Here is a 19,777-nt window from a genome sequence, read left to right as displayed (position 1 = left end):
TGCTCCTCCCCAGCTCTGTTCTCCAGACCCCTCCCCATCTTTCTTGCCCTTCTCTGAACCTGCTCCAGCCCCTCAGTGTCCTTCTTGGAGTGAGGGGCCCAAACCTGCACCCAGCACTCGAGGTGTGGCCTCACCAGTGCCAGCATCTCTTTGAGGCTGACAAAGCTGGGATGGCATCAGCCCTGTCCCAGCAGAGTTACCTCCTGAGCACAGGAGAAATGTTCCAGTGCAGTTTGCCCTTCATTATTCCTTCTGTCAATTGGATCAGAAGCCATGGGGGAGGTGAGTGTGGGCTGAGAGCAGAAGCAGGGATGTGCCAGCTCCTGCAGGGCAGAGCAGACACTCTCTGCCCCCACTCTGCCAGCAGCTTTCTGCTTAGGGAGCATCCCACAGAGCTGAACTTGCACAGGAGAAATCTTGGGGCAAGGCCTTGAGCCTGGTTTCAGAGCCAGATGCCACTGCCCAGACGTGAGCCTCACCACCCTGTGCTAAGCTGCTACCCAGCTTGTCCCCTCCTGATGTGTGTCCCTCAGCCCCTGGCCATGGGCACAGACTGGGCCAGCAGCATGTCCCTGCAAACAGTGACTCAGCCCAGAGCAAAGGCACCTTCCAAAGGCTGCCTTGGTGCTGGCACTGGTGCCAGCTCCCAGTCAGCCCCTTGGGTGCTGGGTTGTTTGCTGGGTCTGTGAAAGGGCTGCTGAAGGCTACCAAACCATCACTGCTGTTGGGAGGCAACTTTCCTTCTGCCCTGGCAGCCTCTGGGGAGCATCCCAAGAACCAGTGAGAAGCAGCCATGCCAAGGAGCAGTGAGTTGCAGCCATGCCAAGGAGCAGTTAGAGGCAGCCATGCCAAGCAGCAGTGAGAAGCAGCCATGCCAAGGAGCAGTTAGATGCAGCCATGCCAAGGAGCAGTTAGAAGCAGCCATGCCAAGGAGCAGTTAGATGCAGCCATGCCAAGGAGCAATTAGAAGCAGCCATGCCAAGGAGCAATTAGATGCAGCCATGCCAAGGAGCAATTAGAAGCAGCCATGCCAAGGAGCAGTGAGTTGCAGCCATGCCAAGCAGCAGTTAGAGGCAGCCATGCCAAGCAGCAGTGAGAAGCAGCCATGCCAAGGAGCAGTGAGATGCAGCCATGCCAAGCAGCAGTTAGAGGCAGCCATGCCAAGGAGCAGTGAGATGCAGCCATGCCAAGGAGCAGTGAGAAGCAGCCATGCCAAGCAGCAGTGAGATACAGCCATGCCAAGCAGCAGTTAGAAGCAGCCATGCCAAGGAGCAGTTAGATGCAGCCATGCCAAGGAGCAATTAGAAGCAGCCATGCCAAGGAGCAATTAGATGCAGCCATGCCAAGGAGCAATTAGAAGCAGCCATGCCAAGGAGCAGTGAGTTGCAGCCATGCCAAGCAGCAGTTAGAGGCAGCCATGCCAAGCAGCAGTGAGAAGCAGCCATGCCAAGGAGCAGTGAGATGCAGCCATGCCAAGCAGCAGTTAGAGGCAGCCATGCCAAGGAGCAGTGAGATGCAGCCATGCCAAGGAGCAGTGAGAAGCAGCCATGCCAAGCAGCAGTGAGATACAGCCATGCCAAGCAGCAGTTAGAAGCAGCCATGCCAAGGAGCAGTTAGAAGCAGCCATGCCAAGGTGCTGCCAGGGTGAGTCCTGTGCTGAGGGCAGTTTGGCAGCATGCAGAAGGTCCAGCATCCACTATGCCCCCTGGCATGCTGCAGCTGCTTCCTGGCATCTTCTGGGGTTTGCTGCATGCCTCTAATGCTTGCTGCAGAGCAGGACAGGCTCAAACCTCAGCCACTGGCATAGGATTGCACCAAGTTAGTCACCTCCAGAAGGCTTCTGGGTCAAGAATCCCAGAATCACAGAACAGGCTGGGTTGGAAGGCAGCTCCAGAGCTCAGCCAGTCCAACCCCCTGCAGGCATCAGGGACATCTCCCTCTAGAGCAGGCTGCCCACAGCCCTGCTGAGCCTCACCTTCAATACCTCAACCACCTCCCTGAGCAGCCTCTGCTGCAGAACTTGTTCCTCACATCCAATCTCTGCTCTCTCATTTCAAACCACTGCCCCTGGGCCTCTCACTGCAGGCCTTTGGGAACTGTCCCTCTGCAGCCTTCTTGTAGCCCCTTTCAGGTACTGGAAGCTGCTCTAAGGTCTCCCTGGAGCCTTCTCTTCTCCAGGCTGAACAGCCCCAACTCTGCCAGCCTGTGCTGGTAGCAGAGATGCCCCAGCACAGTGGAGTTCTTGGTTTAGAGTTCACCCCAGTCTCTACTGATTGCACTCAGGACCTCAGACAAGAGCCAGAAGCAGAACCAAACCTTCCTTGTGGCTTCTGAGCTCTGAGCACTGCTCCTCAGCAGCTCCCAGCTCCTAGGGCATGTCAGTGACTGCTCAAGGAGTGAGCTGGGCACACACTGGGGTCAGTGTTGCCTTGCCACCCATCAGCAGGGTGTTCATGTGCCAGTTTGGATCCCTGCAGCTGCCCTGCTGCTGTTCATGTGCCAGTTTGGTGCCCTGCAACTGCCCTGCTGCTGTTCATGTGCCAGTTTGGATCCCTGCAGCTGCCCTGCTGCTGTTCATGTGCCAGTTTGGTGCCCTGCAGCTGCCCTGCTGCTGTTCATGTGCCAGTTTGGTGCCCTGCAGCTGCCCTGCTGGTGTTCATCTGCCAGTTTGGTGCCCTGCAGCTGCCCTGCTGCTGTTCATGTGCCAGGTTGGTTCCCTGCAACTGCCCTGCTGCTGTTCATGTGCCAGTGTGGTGCCCTGCAGCCATCCTGCTGCTGTTCATGTGCCAGTTTGGATCCCTGCAGCTGCCCTGCTGCTGTTCATGTGCCAGTTTGGTGCCCTGCAGCCATCCTGCTGGTGTTCATGTGCCAGTGTGGATCCCTGCAGCTGCCCTGCTGCTGTTCATGTGCCAGTGTGGATCCCTGCAGCCATCCTGCTGGTGTTCATGTGCCAGTTTGGATCCCTGCAGCCATCCTGCTGGTGTTCATGTGCCAGTGTGGATCCCTGCAGCTGCCCTGCTGCTGTTCATGTGCCAGTTTGGTGCCCTGCAGCTGCCCTGCTGGTGTTCATGTGCCAGTGTGGATCCCTGCAGCTGCCCTGCTTCTGTTCATGTGCCAGTTTGGTGCCCTGCAGCTGCCCTGCTGGTGTTCATGTGCCAGTTTGGTTCCCTGCAGCTGCCCTGCTGGTGTTCATGTGCCAGTTTGGTTCCCTGCAACTGCCCTGCTGCTGTTCATGTGCCAGTGTGGATCCCTGCAGCTGCCCTGCTGCTGTTCATGTGCCAGTGTGGATCCCTGCAGCTGCCCTGCTGGTGTTCATGTGCCAGTTTGGTTCCCTGCAACTGCCCTGCTGCTGTTCATGTGCCAGTGTGGATCCCTGCAGCTGCCCTGCTGCTGTTCATGTGCCAGTGTGGATCCCTGCAGCTGCCCTGCTGGTGTTCATGTGCCAGTTTGGTTCCCTGCAGCTGCCCTGCTGGTGTTCATGTGCCAGTGTGGATCCCTGCAGCTGCCCTGCTGCTGTTCATGTGCCAGTTTGGATCCCTGCAGCTGCCCTGCTGGTGTTCATGTGCCAGTTTGGATCCCTGCAGCTGCCCTGCTGCTGTTCATGTGCCAGTTTGGATCCCTGCAGCTGCCCTGCTGGTGTTCATGTGCCAGTGTGGATCCCTGCAGCTGCCCTGCTGGTGTTCATGTGCCAGTTTGGGGGTGCCCTGGGCACGCAGAGCCTGGGCAGAGGGAGCAGCCTCTCAGTGTGCCCAGGGAGCTGCGGTTCTCTGTTAGGCTGTGGCTCCTGCGGCGTGCTGGGATTAGTTTGCTGCTTGTTCCCTCCTCCTGCTCCTCTGATTTGTGACTCCTGCGAATGGGAAGTGGCAGGAAGGAGCCCGGGGGGGTGTGCCCAGCGCTCAGCTGCCCGGCAGGTTTCTGCCTCTCCTCGTGGGGCTCTTGGTAGGTGGCTGCCAAGCAGGGGAGCTTTGTCCCAAGCTTGCTGGGTGCACCCCGAGGGGCGTAGCAGCAATGAACCCCCTCGAGAAGAGTGGCCCTGGCTGCTTGGCACGGCTGGTGTGGCTGCACAGGGCAGAGGACCTTCCCAGGACACTGCCTCAGTGCCAAGAGATGAATTCCTGACAGCTCCTGTGCTGCTCTTGTGCTTCCAGGTGACCCTTTTTGTCTACTCTGACCTGCTGCTCTTCACCAAAGAGGATGAGCCTGGGCGCTGCAACGTGCTGAGGAACCCTCTCTACCTGCACAGTGTCAAGCTCCAGGAGGGTGAGTGGCTGCAGCAGCAGCAGCTGGAGCCATGTGGGGCACTTTCTGGGCTGCTAGCTCTGAAGGTTTCTGGCCAGCAGCAGGATAGCAACCTCCTGACCCACTGCTGCCAGCCTGCAGCAGTGCCACCCAACCTGCCCTGCCAGGCCATCCTCTCACGGGTGCAGGGCCAGCATCACCCTTCCCATCCCTGCACTCATCCCTCCCCTGGGCGCTCCCTCTCGGGGGGTAGCTGAGGAACAGGTGGCCAAGAGAGCCAATGGCATCCTGGCTTGCACTGGGGGCAGTGTGGGCAGCAGGACAAGGGAGGTTATTCTGCCCCTGTGCTCAGCACTGCTCAGGCTGCACCTTGGGTGCTGTGTCCAGTTATGGGCTCCTCAGTTCAGGAGAGATGTTGAGGTGCTGGAAGGTGTCCAGAGAAGGGCAGCAAGGCTGGGGAGGGGCCTGGAGCACAAATCCTGTGAGGAGAGGCTGAGGGAGCTGGGGGTGTGCAGCCTGGAGAAGAGGAGGCTCAGAGGTGATCTTATTACTGTCTACAACTACCTGAAGGGGCATTGTAGCCAGGTGGGGGCGGCCTCTTCTCCCAGGCAACCAGCAGTAGAACAAGGGGACACAGTCTCAAGCTGTGCCAGGGTAGGTCTAGGCTGGATGTTAGGAAGAAGTTCTTCCCAGAGAGAGTGATTGGCATTGGAATGGGCTGCCCAGGGAGGTGGTGGAGGCACCGTGCCTGGGGGTCTTCAAGCAAAGCCTGGCTGAGGCACTTAGTGCCATGGTCTGGTTGACTGGATAGGGCTGGGTGCTAGGTTGGACTGGATGAGCTTGGAGGTCTCTTCCAACCTGCTTGATTCTGTGATTCTGTAACACCCAAGGAGCACCCAGGCAGGACCATTCTCCAGGGCTCTTTGGGTCAGTCTGCCAGGGATTTGCCCAGGCTCCTGCTGGGCTGTTCCCCTCGTGGGAGCTGCAGCAGGGAATTGCCGAGGCTCAGAAAGGGAAGTGGAGCCTTGAGGGCTCCCCCATGGTGCCTGCAGGGCAGTCTGGCTGAGTCCTGCTGACCTTTACTCTGCTACTTCTCTCTTCAGCCACCCACGGCTTCCCCCACCCCAGCTTTCCATCCCTGCCCCCCATACTCCTCACGGGCCAGCAGAGAGCAGAGCCTGCCCTTGCTGGGCCTCTGCACCTTGGCTGGGCTCTCCTATCCAGCTGAGGGCCCAGGGAGGGCTTGCAGGGGGCTGGCTTGCAGTTAGTTATTTCAAGCTGAAGTGCTCTATTAAAGCTGACCTTTGGCTACTCCTGGTCACAAGAGAAGCAAACAAATTGCTCTGCCACATCCTATTTGCTATGGCAGAGCCACTCCTTGGCCCCAGGCCCACTCCCACCTTGTTCCTTCTTTGGAGCAGTCACTCTGGGGGTATGAGCTGCTTTTGTGTGCCAGCCCTGCAGCAGGCTGCCCAGGGAGGCTGTGGAGTCTCCTTCTCTGGAGGCTTTCAAAACCCACCTGGATGCATTCCTGTGTGACCTGCTCTAGGGCATCCTGCTTGGCAGGGAGGTTGGGCTGGAGGAGCTCTGGAGGTCCTCTACAGTAGTGTGATTCTGTGATCCCCCACCTGGGTCAGTGTGGGGCTGCTGTCCCACACCTGGAGCCCAGGCAGTGGCTGTCACTGGAACCCCACATGAAAAAATGGGGTTAGACACAAGGGACAACTTCCCTGTGGTGAGGTTGGTCAAACACCAGAGAGGTGGCAGGTGCCCACTCCTGGAAAGAGCAGGTCAGGCTGTCTGGAGCCCTCAGCATCCTTTTCTAGTGGCAGATGTCCCTGCTGGCTGCAGGGGGATTGGGCTGGAGGAGCTTTAAAGGTCCCTTCCAACCCAAGCCACTCTATGACATATCAAGGCTGTGGGATCTCCATCCCTGCAGATGCTCAAGACTCAGCTGGGCATGGCCCTGAGCACCCTGATCTGAGTGCTTTGGGCAGAGGCTTGGACTGGAGGCCACCAGAAGAGCCTTTCCCAACCCTGATTACTCTGTAACTGTAGGAGCTGACCAGAAGGGATTCATCCAGGTCTGGGTTGCTGCAAGGGGGTCATTTTCTGGATGAATTCTGCCACCTCTTGTGCCTTTCCTCAGCCAAGCTGTGAGCTCTGCAGATGAGCTGCACCTCTCCACGTGCCTCACATTGTTGTCAGCCTCAGTGCTGGGCATCTGCAGTGCTGTGCTGGGCACCAGAGGCTGCTGGCCAGCTGCTGTGCCCCATTTCCAACGAGCTTTCTGCTCCCATTTTAATTCACCAACCTATTTGGTGAGCACAGAACCACAGGAGCCATTTAGTGAAGTCCCTGAAGCTTCCCTGGGGTTTGTTGGGTTTGTTCCTCAGCTCTGCTTAGTTCCAAGAAGCAGACAAAAGAAACTGTGCCCTCCTTGAAGGGCCTCGTTGGTCAGTGGCTGCTCCTGCAGTGCTGCTCTGGGTGCTGTGCCCAGCTGCTTCCAGAGGCTCTTGGATTGAAGTGCTGGAGCAAGCCCAGGGATGGCCATGGAGATGATCAGAGGCTGGAGAACCTCCCCTGTGGGGACAATGCAGGGAGAGTTGAGACTGTTCAACCTGGAGAAGGAAAGGCTGCAGGAAGACCTTAGAGCAGCCTTCATGTACCTGAAGGGGCTGCAGGAGAGACTTTGGAGAAGGGCTGGGAGGGGCAGGCTGAGGGACAATGGCTTTGAGCTGGGAGAGGGGAGAGTGAGAGTGGGGAGGAGGGAGAAATGCTTGAGAGTGAGGGTGGGGAGAGACTGGCACAGGTTGAGGGTGCTGAGACCCTGGGACGGGTTGCCCAGGGAGGTTGTGGAGCACAGAAGCACCCAACGTGATCTTTGATCACGTTGGGTGCTTCTGTGCTCCACAACCTCCCTGGAGATGTTCAAGACCAGGCTGGATGAGACCTTGAACAACCTGTGCTGGTGGGAAGTGTCCTTGCCCATGGCAGGGAGGCTTAGAACTAGATGACCTTCAAGGTCCCTTCCAACCTAACCCATTCTGTGATTCCATGAACCCCATCAACAGCTCCACTCCTGTCCATTGTCCTCCAAGAAATCAGCTTCCCAGTGCAGTCCCAGCTCTGAGCACAAAGGTCTGTTTGCAGCTAGGCACAGGAATGTTCCTCCTAACCTCAGGCAGAGCTGCTGGGTTTCGTGAGAGGTTTGCTGCCACTTATTTCCTTGTTGCTGTCATAACTTGGCTGGGTCACAACCTTGGCTGGGTCACACCTCAGGCAGGGGAGGGGGAATGTTGGTCTCTGTCGTATGCAGGGGGGGGCAGCCTGCAGAATTGGTTTGTGAGAAGCTCAACCTCCTGGCTGGGGCAGGAGGGTGGAAGTAGCAGGGAGATGTCCCTCTCCTTTGGCAGGGTACTTCTGCTGCTCTCCTGCAGGAGCCAATGGCACATGAATAGGACCAGGTCTGTTGCTGAGCACAACAATTGAGACATCTCCGGTGTGCTGCAGACCATTGTGATGTTTCCTGTCGCTGCTGCTGGCCGAGCTGGGCAAAAGCAAATCGCTCAGATCTGCTGTACAATGCTCTGTCTTCCTGCCTTAGAAGCTGAGCGTGGCTGATGAGCAGCACACCAGCCAACCTTCCCAGTGTGACAGGGCTGCCTTCCTCACCAGATACTGTGGGAATTTCCAGGCTAAGGTCACTGCCTCGCTGGGATCCTGCCCCCAACACCCCCTGCCCCAGGTGGCTGCACTTGGCTTTGAGGCAGAGAAGAGCACTTCTGGTTTGCAGCCAAAATGACAACCCAACTCTCCCTCAGCCCCACTCCCATCTGGGATCCTGCCAGCAAGGACTTCATTGCCTCCACCACCAGCCCCTGCAAGTGGCAATCCCTTGGCCAGGTCTCCTGAGCAGCGCCAGACTGGTGGGGGCTTGCTGGAGCAGGATGAGCTTTCCCCCATGCCCAGGGCAGCTGCTTGGGGTTCAGCTCTGTCTCCTTGGAGAGTCCCCAGCCCCAACCACTGGCACTGATGGAGCTGGGACAGGGAGATGCAGACAGAGCTTCCACCGACCTCAGCAAGGGCTCGGGGCAAGAAGCTGGGAATGAACAAGGCTGCAGGAGCAGGAACTGCCCTCCTGGGAGCAAAGTGCCCACGGAGGTGAGGTGGCAGAGCCCCAGATGGGGTGCCCGAGGTGGCTGTGGGGATGCTGCAGGACCTTCACAGCCCCTGGGAAGGAATTGGGCTGCATAAGCCATGGCAGGCTGGGGAGCAGAGCCTGCACATGACCTCTGAATGGAGCAAGGCTTTCCCCAACAGGAGAAACCCAAAGGAGAATCCCTGACAGCTGTGCAGGTCCAGGCGAGGCGCCACAGTGAGTGGCCCTGCAGATGCAGCATACATCACCCCGGGTCACAGCCTGGCACTGCAGGGTGACAACAATGAATATTCATCAGCACTGTCACTTGGCCAGTCCCTCTGCCGGGAGCTCTGCTTGCAGAACTCCACTTTGTAGCTGCGTTTTGATCCTCTTCTTTCTCTTCCTTCCAGGCTCAGAAGATCGCAAGTTCTGCATCCTTTACCTGGCAGAGGTGAGTGCTGCTCCTCGCCGTGTGGCAGCAAGGGGCCAGGGGCTCTGCTCCTTCCTGCTGGGGCAGGCAGGCCTGCAGGGGCTGCTTGGGTTCCCTTTGTGATTCATTTGTCAGAGGTCTGGGGAGGAAATGTCCTGGCTGTGCCCAGAGTGGGTTAGTGAGGAGCTGCTAAAGGGAGCCTGTGGGCAGGGAGTGTGGGCAGCATGAGACAGCTCTGCTCCTTCTCTCCTCTCCTCTCCTCTCCTCTCCTCTCCTCTCCTCTCCTCTCCTCTCCTCTCCTCTCCTCTCCTCTCCTCTCCTCTCCTCTCCTCTCCTCTCCTCTCCTCTCCTCTCCTCTCCTCTCCTCTCCTCTCCTCTCCTCTCCTCTCCTCTCCTCTCCTCTCCTCTCCTCTCCTCTCCTCTCCTCTCCTCTCTTCTCTCCTGGTGAGACCCCAGCTGGGATACTGTGTCCAGTTTTGGGCTCCCCACTTCAGCACAGACAGGGCTCTACTGGTAAGTCTAACAGAGCTATGAGGAGATGAAGTGATTGGGACATCTCTCCTGCAAGGAGAGGCTGAGAGCCCTGGGGCTGTTGAGTCTGGGGAGGAGAAGGCTGAGAGGGGATCTGAGCAATGTGTGCAAATATCTGAGGGGTGGGTGTCGAGAAGGGTCTTGGTGCTGTCCTGTGACAGGACAAGGAACAAGAGGCACAAGTTGGAACCCAGGAGGTTCCACCTCAACATGAGGAGAAACTTCTTTGGGGTGGAGGTGCTGGAGGCCTGGAGCAGGCTGCCCAGGGGGGTTGTGGAGTCTCCTGCTCTGGAGACTTTCCAAACCTCCTTGCATGTGTTCCTGTGTGAGCTGCCCTGGGATGATCCTGCTCTGACAGGGGGGTTTGGACTGGATGATCTCTGGACGTCCCTTCCAACCCCCAACCTTCTGTGGTTCTGTGATTCCCCTGGGGGCATCTTCCTCCCAGCACCACAGTCCTGCTTTCTCTTGGCATTCTTTCTCTCAGGGACAGATTTCCTTGCCAGCTCTCTTGGCTTTTTTAATGCATAGCATCCCAGAATGAATCAGATTGGAACCAGATGAAGGTCATCTTGTCCCAGTGAGCAGTGGGATTAGAGCCCCAGAGTTGAGGCTGTCCAGCCTGGAGAAGAGAAGGCTGCAGGGAGACCTCAGAGCAGCCTTCCAGTACCTGAAGGGGCTGCAGGAGAGCTGGGGAGGGACTTTGGAGAAGGGCTGGGATTAGGACAATGGCTTTGAGCTGGGAGAGGGGAGAGTGAGAGTGGAGAGGAGGAAGGAATTGCTGAGAGAGGCTGGGGAAAGACTGGCACAGGTTGAGGGTGCTGAGACACTGGCACAGGTTGCCCAGGGAGGTTGTGGAGCACAGAAGCACCCAACGTGATCAAAGATCACGTTGGGTGCTTCTGTGCTCCACAACCTCCCTGCAGGTGTTCAGGACCAGGCTGGATGAGACCTTGAGTGACCTGTTCTAGTGGGAGGTGTGATTGGCACTTTAAGATCCCTTCCAACCCAACCCATTTCATGAATCTATGAATCTTTACCTAGATGAGGTTGCTCAGGGCCCCATCAAATTTCACCTTGAATGTCTTCCTCCTTTTCTTGTCTCCCAACTCCCACATATCCAATCAGGAAGCTCAGTCTAAAAGACATCTAATCAGAGCTCTGGAGCCACGTGGGGCTGGTACATGGTGAAGTGCTCTAACCACATTTGGGATCACTCAGGCTGTTGGCACAGTCACATCTTTATCACGAGGCAGCTGAGGAGACTGCAGAATTGCTTCTCAGTGGCTGAGACCTCCCTGAGGTCTGCAGCTTTGCTTTTGTTCTACTTTTCAAGTGACTTTACTCTCTTCCTGGTTTCAAGGCTCTTGTGTTTGGATGGGATGGAAGTTTGGATGTGGGAAGGAGGATCCCCAGGGCGTGGAGGAGAAAGGCAAACATTGCTCAGCAGCACCAGGACATAATGAGGCATTGTGAGAGCTGAAGAGGCTCAGAATGAAAGTTGTTCACCTCGAGTAGCTGGGCTGAGGGCCAAGGCACAGCCTGCTGCAGAGCCATTGCCCCATGAGGTCCCTCTCTTGCTTTTCACAGGGCAGGGATTGGAAGGGACCTGCAGAGATCATCCAGTCCAAACCCCCTGCCAGAGCAGCATCACCCAGGGCAGGGCACACAGGAACACATCCAGGCAGGTTTGGAAAGTCTCCAGAGCAGGAGACTCCACAACCTCCCTGGGCAGCCTGCTCCAGGCCTCCAGCACCCTCACACTAAAGCATTTTTCCCTTGTGTTGAAGTGGAACTTCCTGGGTTGCACTTTGTGTCATTGCCTCTTGTCCTGTCATGGGACAGCAGTGAGAAGAGCCTGGCCCCATCAGATCCTCTCTCAGCCTGACCATCCCCTCCTGCTCCTTCCTTCTCTGCTGTTTCTTCCTGGTCTGCTCTGGCTGGAGCTGCCTTCTTAGGGCTTTGCTCTCTGCCAGTGCCAGGGTAATGTCAGACCTGTGTGGTGTCTCCTGGCCAGCTCAGCCTGGGCCATGACTCAGTGTCCATCAGTGCCATCCCAGCGGCTGCTCAGGAAGAGCACTTGCAGCCTGGCATTTCACTTTGAGCCTTAAGTAGAAGTGACAGAGAGCTTGGCTGCCTTTCAGCTCTTGAGAGGTGAAGAGTCATCTTTGTCAAGCTGTGGTGAAGAGTTTTGTTTGCTTCTGAGAGGCTTCAGTGCCTCTCACAGCTCTGGTGGCTGAGATCTGTGGCAGTGGCTGCGGTTGCAGCGTAGGAGTGTAGCAAAGGTGCAGCATTTCCTGCCCTGCACACTGGCTCCTCTCCAGGGGACAGCAGGGCTGCACTGACCATGCTTATGGGATTCTCTAAACCCCTCTTCTTCCTCTTGTCCCCCTGGGATGTTTTGGAACAGGCCACAAGTGGAGAGGGAGCTTCTGTGGCAGGTCTGCTACATGCCCATCCCCAGCAGTGGCTGCTCTCACCCTGTGCTGTGCCAGCCCACAGCTTTCAGGTGATGTGGGCCAAATCTGTGCCCTGCCAGCCCCCATAAGTGCCTCCACCACTTCCCTCCCAGCCCCTATGGGGTTGCTTTGAGGCTGGTGGTCTGCACTGAGCTGGGGAGGACAGGCTGATGTGACGCCCTGCCTGTGGGAAGGTGATGCCCCAGCTGCCTGAATGGAAGGGACAAGGTGGCACAGCTGGAAAGAGGAGGCCTTAAGGCTGAGGGCACAATGAGCCTCCAGTCCTGAGTCTCCCCAGGCTCCAGCAATGGGCAGTTTTGGCTGAGCAGGGGAAGCTGAAGTGCAGAGAAGGGGACGTGGCTGTGAGTCAGCAGTGAGCCAGGGCAGGATGGAGACCTCCTGACTTCCCTGCTGCTGCTCTTCTGGGAAACAGTGACCTGCCAGTCACACCCCCACGTGGGACAGCTGACCAGGCTGCAAGGACACGGCTGGTGGGCAAAGCAGGGGAGCAGAAACGGTTCACTTCTGCAGCCTTGGGGCTGCCTGGCTCGGCAAAGCGCCCTCGGTGGAGGGAGACCTCAGGGGAAGAGAGATGAAGGGTGGGATGCTGTGGTGGGAGCCAGCCTGGCAGTATTTAAGCACCTTCTTGCTGTAGGAAGCTAAGAAGAAAGTCACCCTCATGACTTCTGTCCTTTGTGCTCACTTTTCAGGAGCACAGCTTTAGTTCCAGGGCTGTGGGGGTGTCCCTGGGAGGGTTCAAGGCTTGGCAGCCCAAACGATTCTCTGGTTCTCCAAGGTCACATTTTCACCTGGATCTGGAGTGCCCCAAACTCAAAGTGGGTTTCAGAGTCAGGGACTTGCTTCAGTTATTACAGACAAGAAAGAAAGGTCACCTTCAGGGAAACTGGAGTCTCCCAGAAGAGCTCCTGCTGGTCCCCCTGCTCCAGGAGCTATAAATCCATCACTCCAGGGGCTTGAGTCCTCTGCACCCAGGTTATTTCCAGTCAGAGAGCAAAGGGGAGCCTCTGGGGCCTGGGGTGGGTTCTGGCAGAAGGGTGGTGGCTGTGCAGGCTCTCCAGTGTGTGCATTTCAGGAGCTGGATACAGGTTGGTGTTTGGCAAGAGTGCAGAAATAGAGGAAGGTTCTCCACTGAGCTCTCAGCTTTTGGGGGGCAGGGGGGGGTGTTGTTCCTCGTGGTGGCCCTGCTGTGACACAGTCCCAGCATGTCAGCAGGCCAGGATTTTGGAAGTTAAGGTGGTGCCTCTGGATCTGTGGGATGCAGTGAATGAGCCAGAGAAACACAGAACTGTTTCAGTAGGAAAAGCTCTTTAAGGTCATCCAGTCCAAGCAGCAGCCCAGCACCACCATGGTCCCAGCTGCCATGGCCACAGGTTTCTTGAGCACCTCCAGGCATGGGCACTCCACCACCTCCCTGGGCAGCCTGTGCCAACCCCTGACCACTCTGGCAGCAAAGAAATGTTTCCTCATCTCCAACCTAACCCTCCCCTGGCACAGTTTCAGGCCATTTGCTCTCATTCTATCACCTGCTACTAGGGAGCGGAGCCCAACCCCCACCTCACTGCAGCCTCCTCTCAGAGAGAGCAATGAGCTCTGCCCTGAGCCTCCTCTTCTCCAGGCTGCACACCCCCAGCTCCCTCAGCTGCTCCTCCCCAGCCCTCTTTGGCCACAACAACCCCATGCAGAGATACAGGCTGGGGTCAGAGTGGCTGAGAGCAGCCAGACAGAGAGGGATCTGGGGGTGCTGATTGATACCTGCCTGAACATGAGCCAGCAGTGTGCCCAGGTGGCCAAGAGAGCCAGTGGCATCCTGGCCTGCATCAGGAATGGTGTGGCCAGCAGGAGCAGGGAGGTCATTCTGCCCCTGGACTCTGCACTGGTTAGACCACACCTTGAGTGCTGTGTTCAGTTCTGGGCCCCCCAGTTTAGGAGGGACATTGAGATGCTTGAGCGTGTCCAGAGAAGGGCAACGAGGCTGGGGAGAGGCCTTGAGCACAGCCCTACGAGGAGAGGCTGAGGGAGCTGGGATTGGTTAGCCTGGAGAAGAGGAGGCTCAGGGCAGACCTCATTGCTGTCTGCAACTACCTGAGGGGAGGTTGTGGCCAGGAGGAGGTTGCTCTCTTCTCTGAGGTGGCCAGCACCAGAAGGAGAGGACACAGCCTCAGGCTGTGCCAGGGGAGATTTAGGCTGGAGGTGAGGAGAAAGTTCTTCCCTGAGAGAGTCATTGGACACTGGAATGGGCTGCCCGGGGAGGTGGTGGAGTCGCCGTCCCTGGAGCTGTTCAAGGCAGGACTGGACGTGGCACTTGGTGCCATGGTCTGGCCTTGAGCTCTGTGCTAAAGGGTTGGACTTGATGATCTGTGAGGTCTCTTCCAACCTTGGTGATACTGTGATACTGTGATACTGTGATACTGTGATGCTGTGATACTGTGATGCTGTGATACTGTGGTACTGGGATACCTCTCCCCAGCTTTGTTGCCTTTTTATGGACTTAACTCCTGTCTCTCAATGTCCTTCTGGGAGTGAGTGACCCAAAACTGACCCCAGGACTCAAGGGGTGCCCAGTCCAGGGGCACCATCACTGCCCTACTTCTGCTTACCAGCTGGCTTTTGAAAACCTCTGAGCAGTGCCTGCAGACCTGCTCATGGGATGATTCATTTCAGACTTTTCAACCCAAGTGAAACCATTTAAAGTCATTTGGAAGCTTGGAAGTCAGCTGCCAGGGAAAGCTTTGGGCTGGTTCAGTGTGGACCCTAAAGATTTAGGTTTACAGTTTCTGGACCCTAAAGATTTTGGGGTGTAGGAGTTTGGCCTCATTTCATACAATGCAGAGAGTAGTTCACAGAGGGGCTGGGCAGGGCAGGAGAAGAGGAGCTGAGGAGCAGCTGCAGTGTCAGGGAGATGCACAGCATGGGTTGGGTTGGAAGTGACCTTAGGGTTCATCCAGTGCCAGCCCCTGCCATGGGCAGGGACACCTCCCCCCAGCACAGCTTGCTCAAGGCCTCATCCAGCTTGGGAACACCTCCCTGGAGGGGACATCCACAGCCTCCCTGGGCACCTCTCCACCCTCACTCTCAACAATGTCTTCCTCCTTTCCACTCTCAATCTCTCCTCTTCCAGCTTCAATCCATTGCTCCTCAACCTGTCACTCCCAGCCCTTGTCGAAAGTCCCTCCCTGGCTTTCTTGCAGCCCCTTCAGGCCTGCAGGACACCTACACCCTCTGTGTAAACCCTGTCAGAGGAAACATTCCCTGCCTGGAGGGAATGGCTGGCCTCAGGGGGAGGCAGTGCAGGGATGTGAACGTGGCCCGGGGCTGCTTTCACACCCTTCCCTGCTCCGGAAACCTCCTACTGATGGGAAAGTGCAGCGCAGGGCTGGAGTGCATTGTTAGGAGGTTTTGATTCCAACCCAACACATTCAGACTGAGCTGTCTGCAAACCAAACAGCTGAGGAAGATTGCAAAAGCAGCAGCAGCAAGATCCTTTTTTTTTTTTTTTTCCTGGGGAAGTTTTCATCTGCAGACATTGGAGTTTCCCCTGGGAACCTGCTCCAGCAGCAAACCCCACAGTGGCAGCTTCTTCATCTGCTGCTTTGGGCACCTGCACAGGCCTGAGGGCAGTGCTTCAGCTTGTTTTGCCTTAGAGTCATGGAGTCACAGAGTCACAGAATCCAGCAGGCTGGAAGAGAGCTCCAAGCTCAGCCAGCCCAACCTAGCACCCAGCCCTGCCCAACCAACCAGACCATGGCACTAAGTGCCCCAGCCAGGCTTGGCTTCAACACCTCCAGCCACATAGACTCCACCACCTCCCTGGGCAGCCCATTCCAGTGCCAATCACTCTCTCTGACAACAACTTCCTAACAACATCCAGCCTGAACCTGCCCTGGCACAGCTTAAGCCTCTGTCCCCTTGTTCTGTTGCTGGCTGCCTGGCAGCAGAGCCCAACCCCACCTGGCTACAGCCTCCCTGCAGGCAGCTGCAGGCAGCAATCAGCTCTGCCCTGAGCCTCCTCTGCTGCAGGCTGCACCCCCCCAGCTCCCTCAGCCTCTCCTCACAGGGCTGTGCTCCAGGCCCCTCCCCAGCCTTGCTGCCCTTCTCCAAACACCTTCCAGCACCTCAACATCTCTCTGCAATGGAGGAGCCCAGAACTGGACACAGCACTCTAGGGGTGGCCTGAGCAGTGCTGAGCACAGAGGCAGAAGAACCTCCCTTGTCCTGCTGCCCACACTGCTCCTGAGCCAGCCCAGGATGCCATTGGTTCTGCTGCCCACCTGGGCACACTGCTGCCTCATCTTCAGCTTACCATCTATCAGTACCCCCAGGTCTCTTTCTTCCTGCCTGCTCTCAGCCACTCTGTCCCCAGCCTGTAGCACTGCTTGGGGTTGTTGTGGCCAAAGTGCAGAACCCTGAACTTGTCCTTGTTAAATCTCATCCCATTGGCCTCTGCCTTGCAGATGGCACCCATGTGGTCCCCCCTGGGCATTGCTCCTGTTGTCATCCCTAAGCTCTGTCTCAGCTGCTGGCAAAGTGTCATGGGTTAGAAGCATAGAATGGTTTAGGTTGGAAGGGACCTCAAGGATCATCCAACTCCAACCCCCTACCATAGGCAGAGACACCTCCCACTAGAGCAGGTTGCTCAAGGCCTTCATCCAAGCTGGTTCTCAACACCCCCAGGGAGGTTGTGGAGCACAGAAGCACCCAATGTGATCTTTGATCTTCTGTGCTCCACAACCTCCCTGGGAAACCTGTGCCAGTGTCTCCCCACCCTCACTGCAAACAACTTCTTCCTAACATCCAGTCTAAATCTCCCCTCTGCCACTTCAAACCCATTCCCCCTCATCCTGTCATTACAAGACCTTGTCAATAGTCCCTCCTGCAGCCCCCTTCAGATCCTGGAAGTCCACTCCAGGTCTCCTGGAAGCCTTCTCCTCTCCAGGCTGCACAGCCCCAACTCTCATAGCCTGCTTGAGCAGCTGCTCTTTAAAGTGGCCCACAACTGGGCTGGGCAATTCCTACCCCTCTAGTGCAGAGCTTGGGGCAGAGTGACTGGAAAAGGACCTTGGAGGCATTGATTAGCAGTTGGTTGAACATGAACCAGGGTTTGCCCAAGTGGCCAAACAGGCCAGTGCCATCCTGACCTGCATCAGCAGTGGTGTGGCCAGCAGGAGCTGGGCAGGGATTACAGTGCCTGTAATGGGCACTGGTGAGGCTACACCCTGAGTACTGGATGCAGGTTTGGGCCCCTCACTTCAAGAAGGACGTTGAGGGGCTGGAGCAGGTCCAGAGAAGGGCAACAAAGGTGGGGAGGGGTCTGGAGAACAGAGCTGGGGAGGAGCAGCCCTTAGGGAGCTGGGGGTGTGCAGTGTGGAGAAGAGGAGGCTGAGGGCAGAGTTCATTGCTCTCTGCAGCTCCCTGAAGGGAGGTTGGAGCCAGGTGGGAATCAGTTTCCTCTTCCAAGGAACAAGAGGAAATGGCCTCAAGTTGCAGCAAGGAAGGCTGGACCTGAGGAACAATTTCTTCCTCCAGAGGTTGTCAAGTCCTAGAGAGGCTGCCCAGGGAGTAGTGGAGTCTCCATCCCTGGACAGAGTTCAGAGCTGTGTAGAGGTGCTGCTGAGGACCATGGCTTGGTGGTGACCTGGCAGTGCTGGGTTGGCCTGGCAGTGCTGGGTTAGGGGTTGGGCTCAGTGATCTGGAAGGTCTTTTGTAACCAAAATGATTCTGTCATTGTGTGCAGCCTGTGTCAGTGTCCTTCACTCCATTGTCTTCAGTGGAGGTTTCCCAGCTTGCTCCACAGGAGAATTCATTTCCCAGAGCTTTCTCTGCTCCTGGCAGCAGTGAGTGGCCCTCAGGGAGGTGACATTGTCCATGTCTCATCCCAGTGAGGAGAACTGAGGCTTCTGTCTCCCTGCAGCAAACCTGAAGGCTGCAAAAGCAATCTGCTGGTGGTATCAGAGGATTTCAGGGCTCAGGACACATTCTGCCCTGGTGGATGTTCCACACCTGGGTAATTGATGTCTGGATTGAGGCAATCTCAAGCATCAATCCAGGCTGGGCAGTGTCTGGCTTGAGAGCAGCCCTGAGGAGAGGGACTTGGGGGTGCTGCTGGAGGAGAAGCTCAATCTGAGCTGTCAACGTCCACTTGCAGCCCAGAGAGCAACCAAAGCCTGGGCTGCAGCAGCAGCAGTGTGGGCAGCAGGGCCAGGGAGGTGATCCTGCCCCTCTGCTCCACACTGGTGAGACCACACCTGGAGTACTGCATCCAGCTCTGGAGCAAGAGGGATATGGAGGTGCTGGAAGGTGTCCAAAGCAGGGCCATGAGGATGCTCAGAGGGCTGCAGCAGCTCTGCTGTGAGGAGAGACTGAGGGAGTTGGGGCTCTGCAGTCTGGAGTGGAGAAGGCTCCCAGGTGACCTTCTTGTGGCCTTCCAGGGTCTGAAGGTGGCTACAAAAAAGCTGGGGAGGGACTTTTGAGGCTGCCAGGGAGTGATAGGACTGGGGGAAATGGAGCAAAGCTGGAGGTGAGGAGAGTCAGATTGGGTGTTAGGAACAAGCTCTTCAGTGTGAAGGTGGTGAGAGCCTGGCACAGGTTGCCCAGGGAAGTGGTGGAAGCCTCATCCCTGGAGGTGTTTTAAGGCCAGGCTGGATGAGGCTGTGGGCAGCCTGCTCTAGTGTGAGGTGTCCCTGCTTGTGGCAGCGGGGCTGGGGCTGGCTGATCCTTGTGGTCCCTTCCAGCCCTGAGTGATTCTGTGACTTAAAGTCAGCTCTTCTGGGCAGGTGGTCAGCAGAGCTCACAGGCAGCTCTAATGAGCACTGCTCTGGCAGATGTAGAAAGCATTCAGATGACTTAGTGATAGGGCCAGGGATGTGACATCAAACCTGTGCAACCAAGAGCTCCACAAGGCTCTGAGCAACCTGCTCTAGTGGGGGCTGGGCTGGATGAGCTTTGGAGGTCCCTTCCAACCCAGAGCATTCAGTGGTTCTGTAAGTGCACAGCCAAGGTGAACTTAAAAAGGGAGATGAAAGGCAGAGACTGAGCCCAGCTAGAGCAGATGTGGCTTGGTGTGTGACAGCACTCAGCCTGGAAACCTGCAAAGAGAGGAAATTGCTCTGGTGCTTAATGAATAATTAACCCCCTGCTCTGAAACCTCAGCATCACCTTCTGTGAGCACTGCTTCGAGGGCTGGGGGAGCCTCTTGCTGGGCTGCAGGCATCACTGAGGTGGCAGGAAGCAGCAAATCGTGGCTGATGGAGTGTGTGTGTGGCTTGGTTTGGGGAAGCAGGAGAAGGGAAGGAGGGTGGCTCAGTGGTGGAGCTCAGTGGTGGAGCTCAGTGATGGAGCTCAGTGATGGAGCAGTGGGGATAGGTGTTGGAGTGGGTGAGAACTGCTGATGTGTTTTCATGTGACTGTGGGGAGGAGAGGACTGCACAGGTGTCTGTGAGGGTCATAGAATCACTGAATGCATTGGGCTGGAGGGACAGGCAGCAGGGACACCTCCAACTAGAGCAGGCTGCCCAGGGACACAGCAAGTCTCACCCTGAATCTCTCCTCAACCTGTGCAGCCTGTGCCAGTCTCTCCCCACCCTCACTGTGCACACCTCCCTCCTGATGTCCAACCTAACTCTGCCCTGCTCCCCTTCCAAACCATTGCTTTTGACTTATCTGAACAGTCCCTCCCCAGCCTGCCTGCAGGTCCCCTGCAGATACTGAAATGCAGCTCTAAGGCCTCCCTGGAACCTTCTCCATGCTGAACAGCCCCAGCTCTCTCAGCCTGTCCCCACAGGGCAGCTTCTCCAGCCCTCTCATCATCCTCGTGGCCTCCTCTGGACACTGTCCAGCAGTTTAATGTCCTTGTGCTTGGGACACCACAGCTGGCCCCAGCCCTTCAGGTGAGGTCTCAGAGCAGAGCAGAGGGGCAGGATCTCCTCTCTCCACCTCTGCCCACACTGCTTTGGATGC

The 19,777-nt window shown here is 57.0% G+C and overlaps 1 protein-coding gene across 2 annotated transcripts in view; it reads left to right on the top strand.

The window, feature by feature from the left end:
* The window catches only part of RGS3 (regulator of G protein signaling 3), a 100,113-nt gene that overhangs the window by 30,158 nt on the left and 50,178 nt on the right, over positions 1–19,777 (top strand). For both annotated transcript variants that reach the window (XM_064170948.1, XM_064170949.1), the window contains 2 exons: positions 4,149–4,260; positions 8,794–8,834. In XM_064170948.1, the coding sequence (XP_064027018.1) occupies positions 4,149–4,260; positions 8,794–8,834 (153 nt within the window). The remainder of the gene's footprint in view (positions 1–4,148; positions 4,261–8,793; positions 8,835–19,777) is intronic.

Source organism: Pogoniulus pusillus, chromosome 35, assembly GCF_015220805.1.
Source record: "Pogoniulus pusillus isolate bPogPus1 chromosome 35, bPogPus1.pri, whole genome shotgun sequence".
NCBI classification, from domain to species: domain Eukaryota; kingdom Metazoa; phylum Chordata; class Aves; order Piciformes; family Lybiidae; genus Pogoniulus; species Pogoniulus pusillus.
This window is presented reverse-complemented; position numbering and strand designations above follow the sequence as displayed.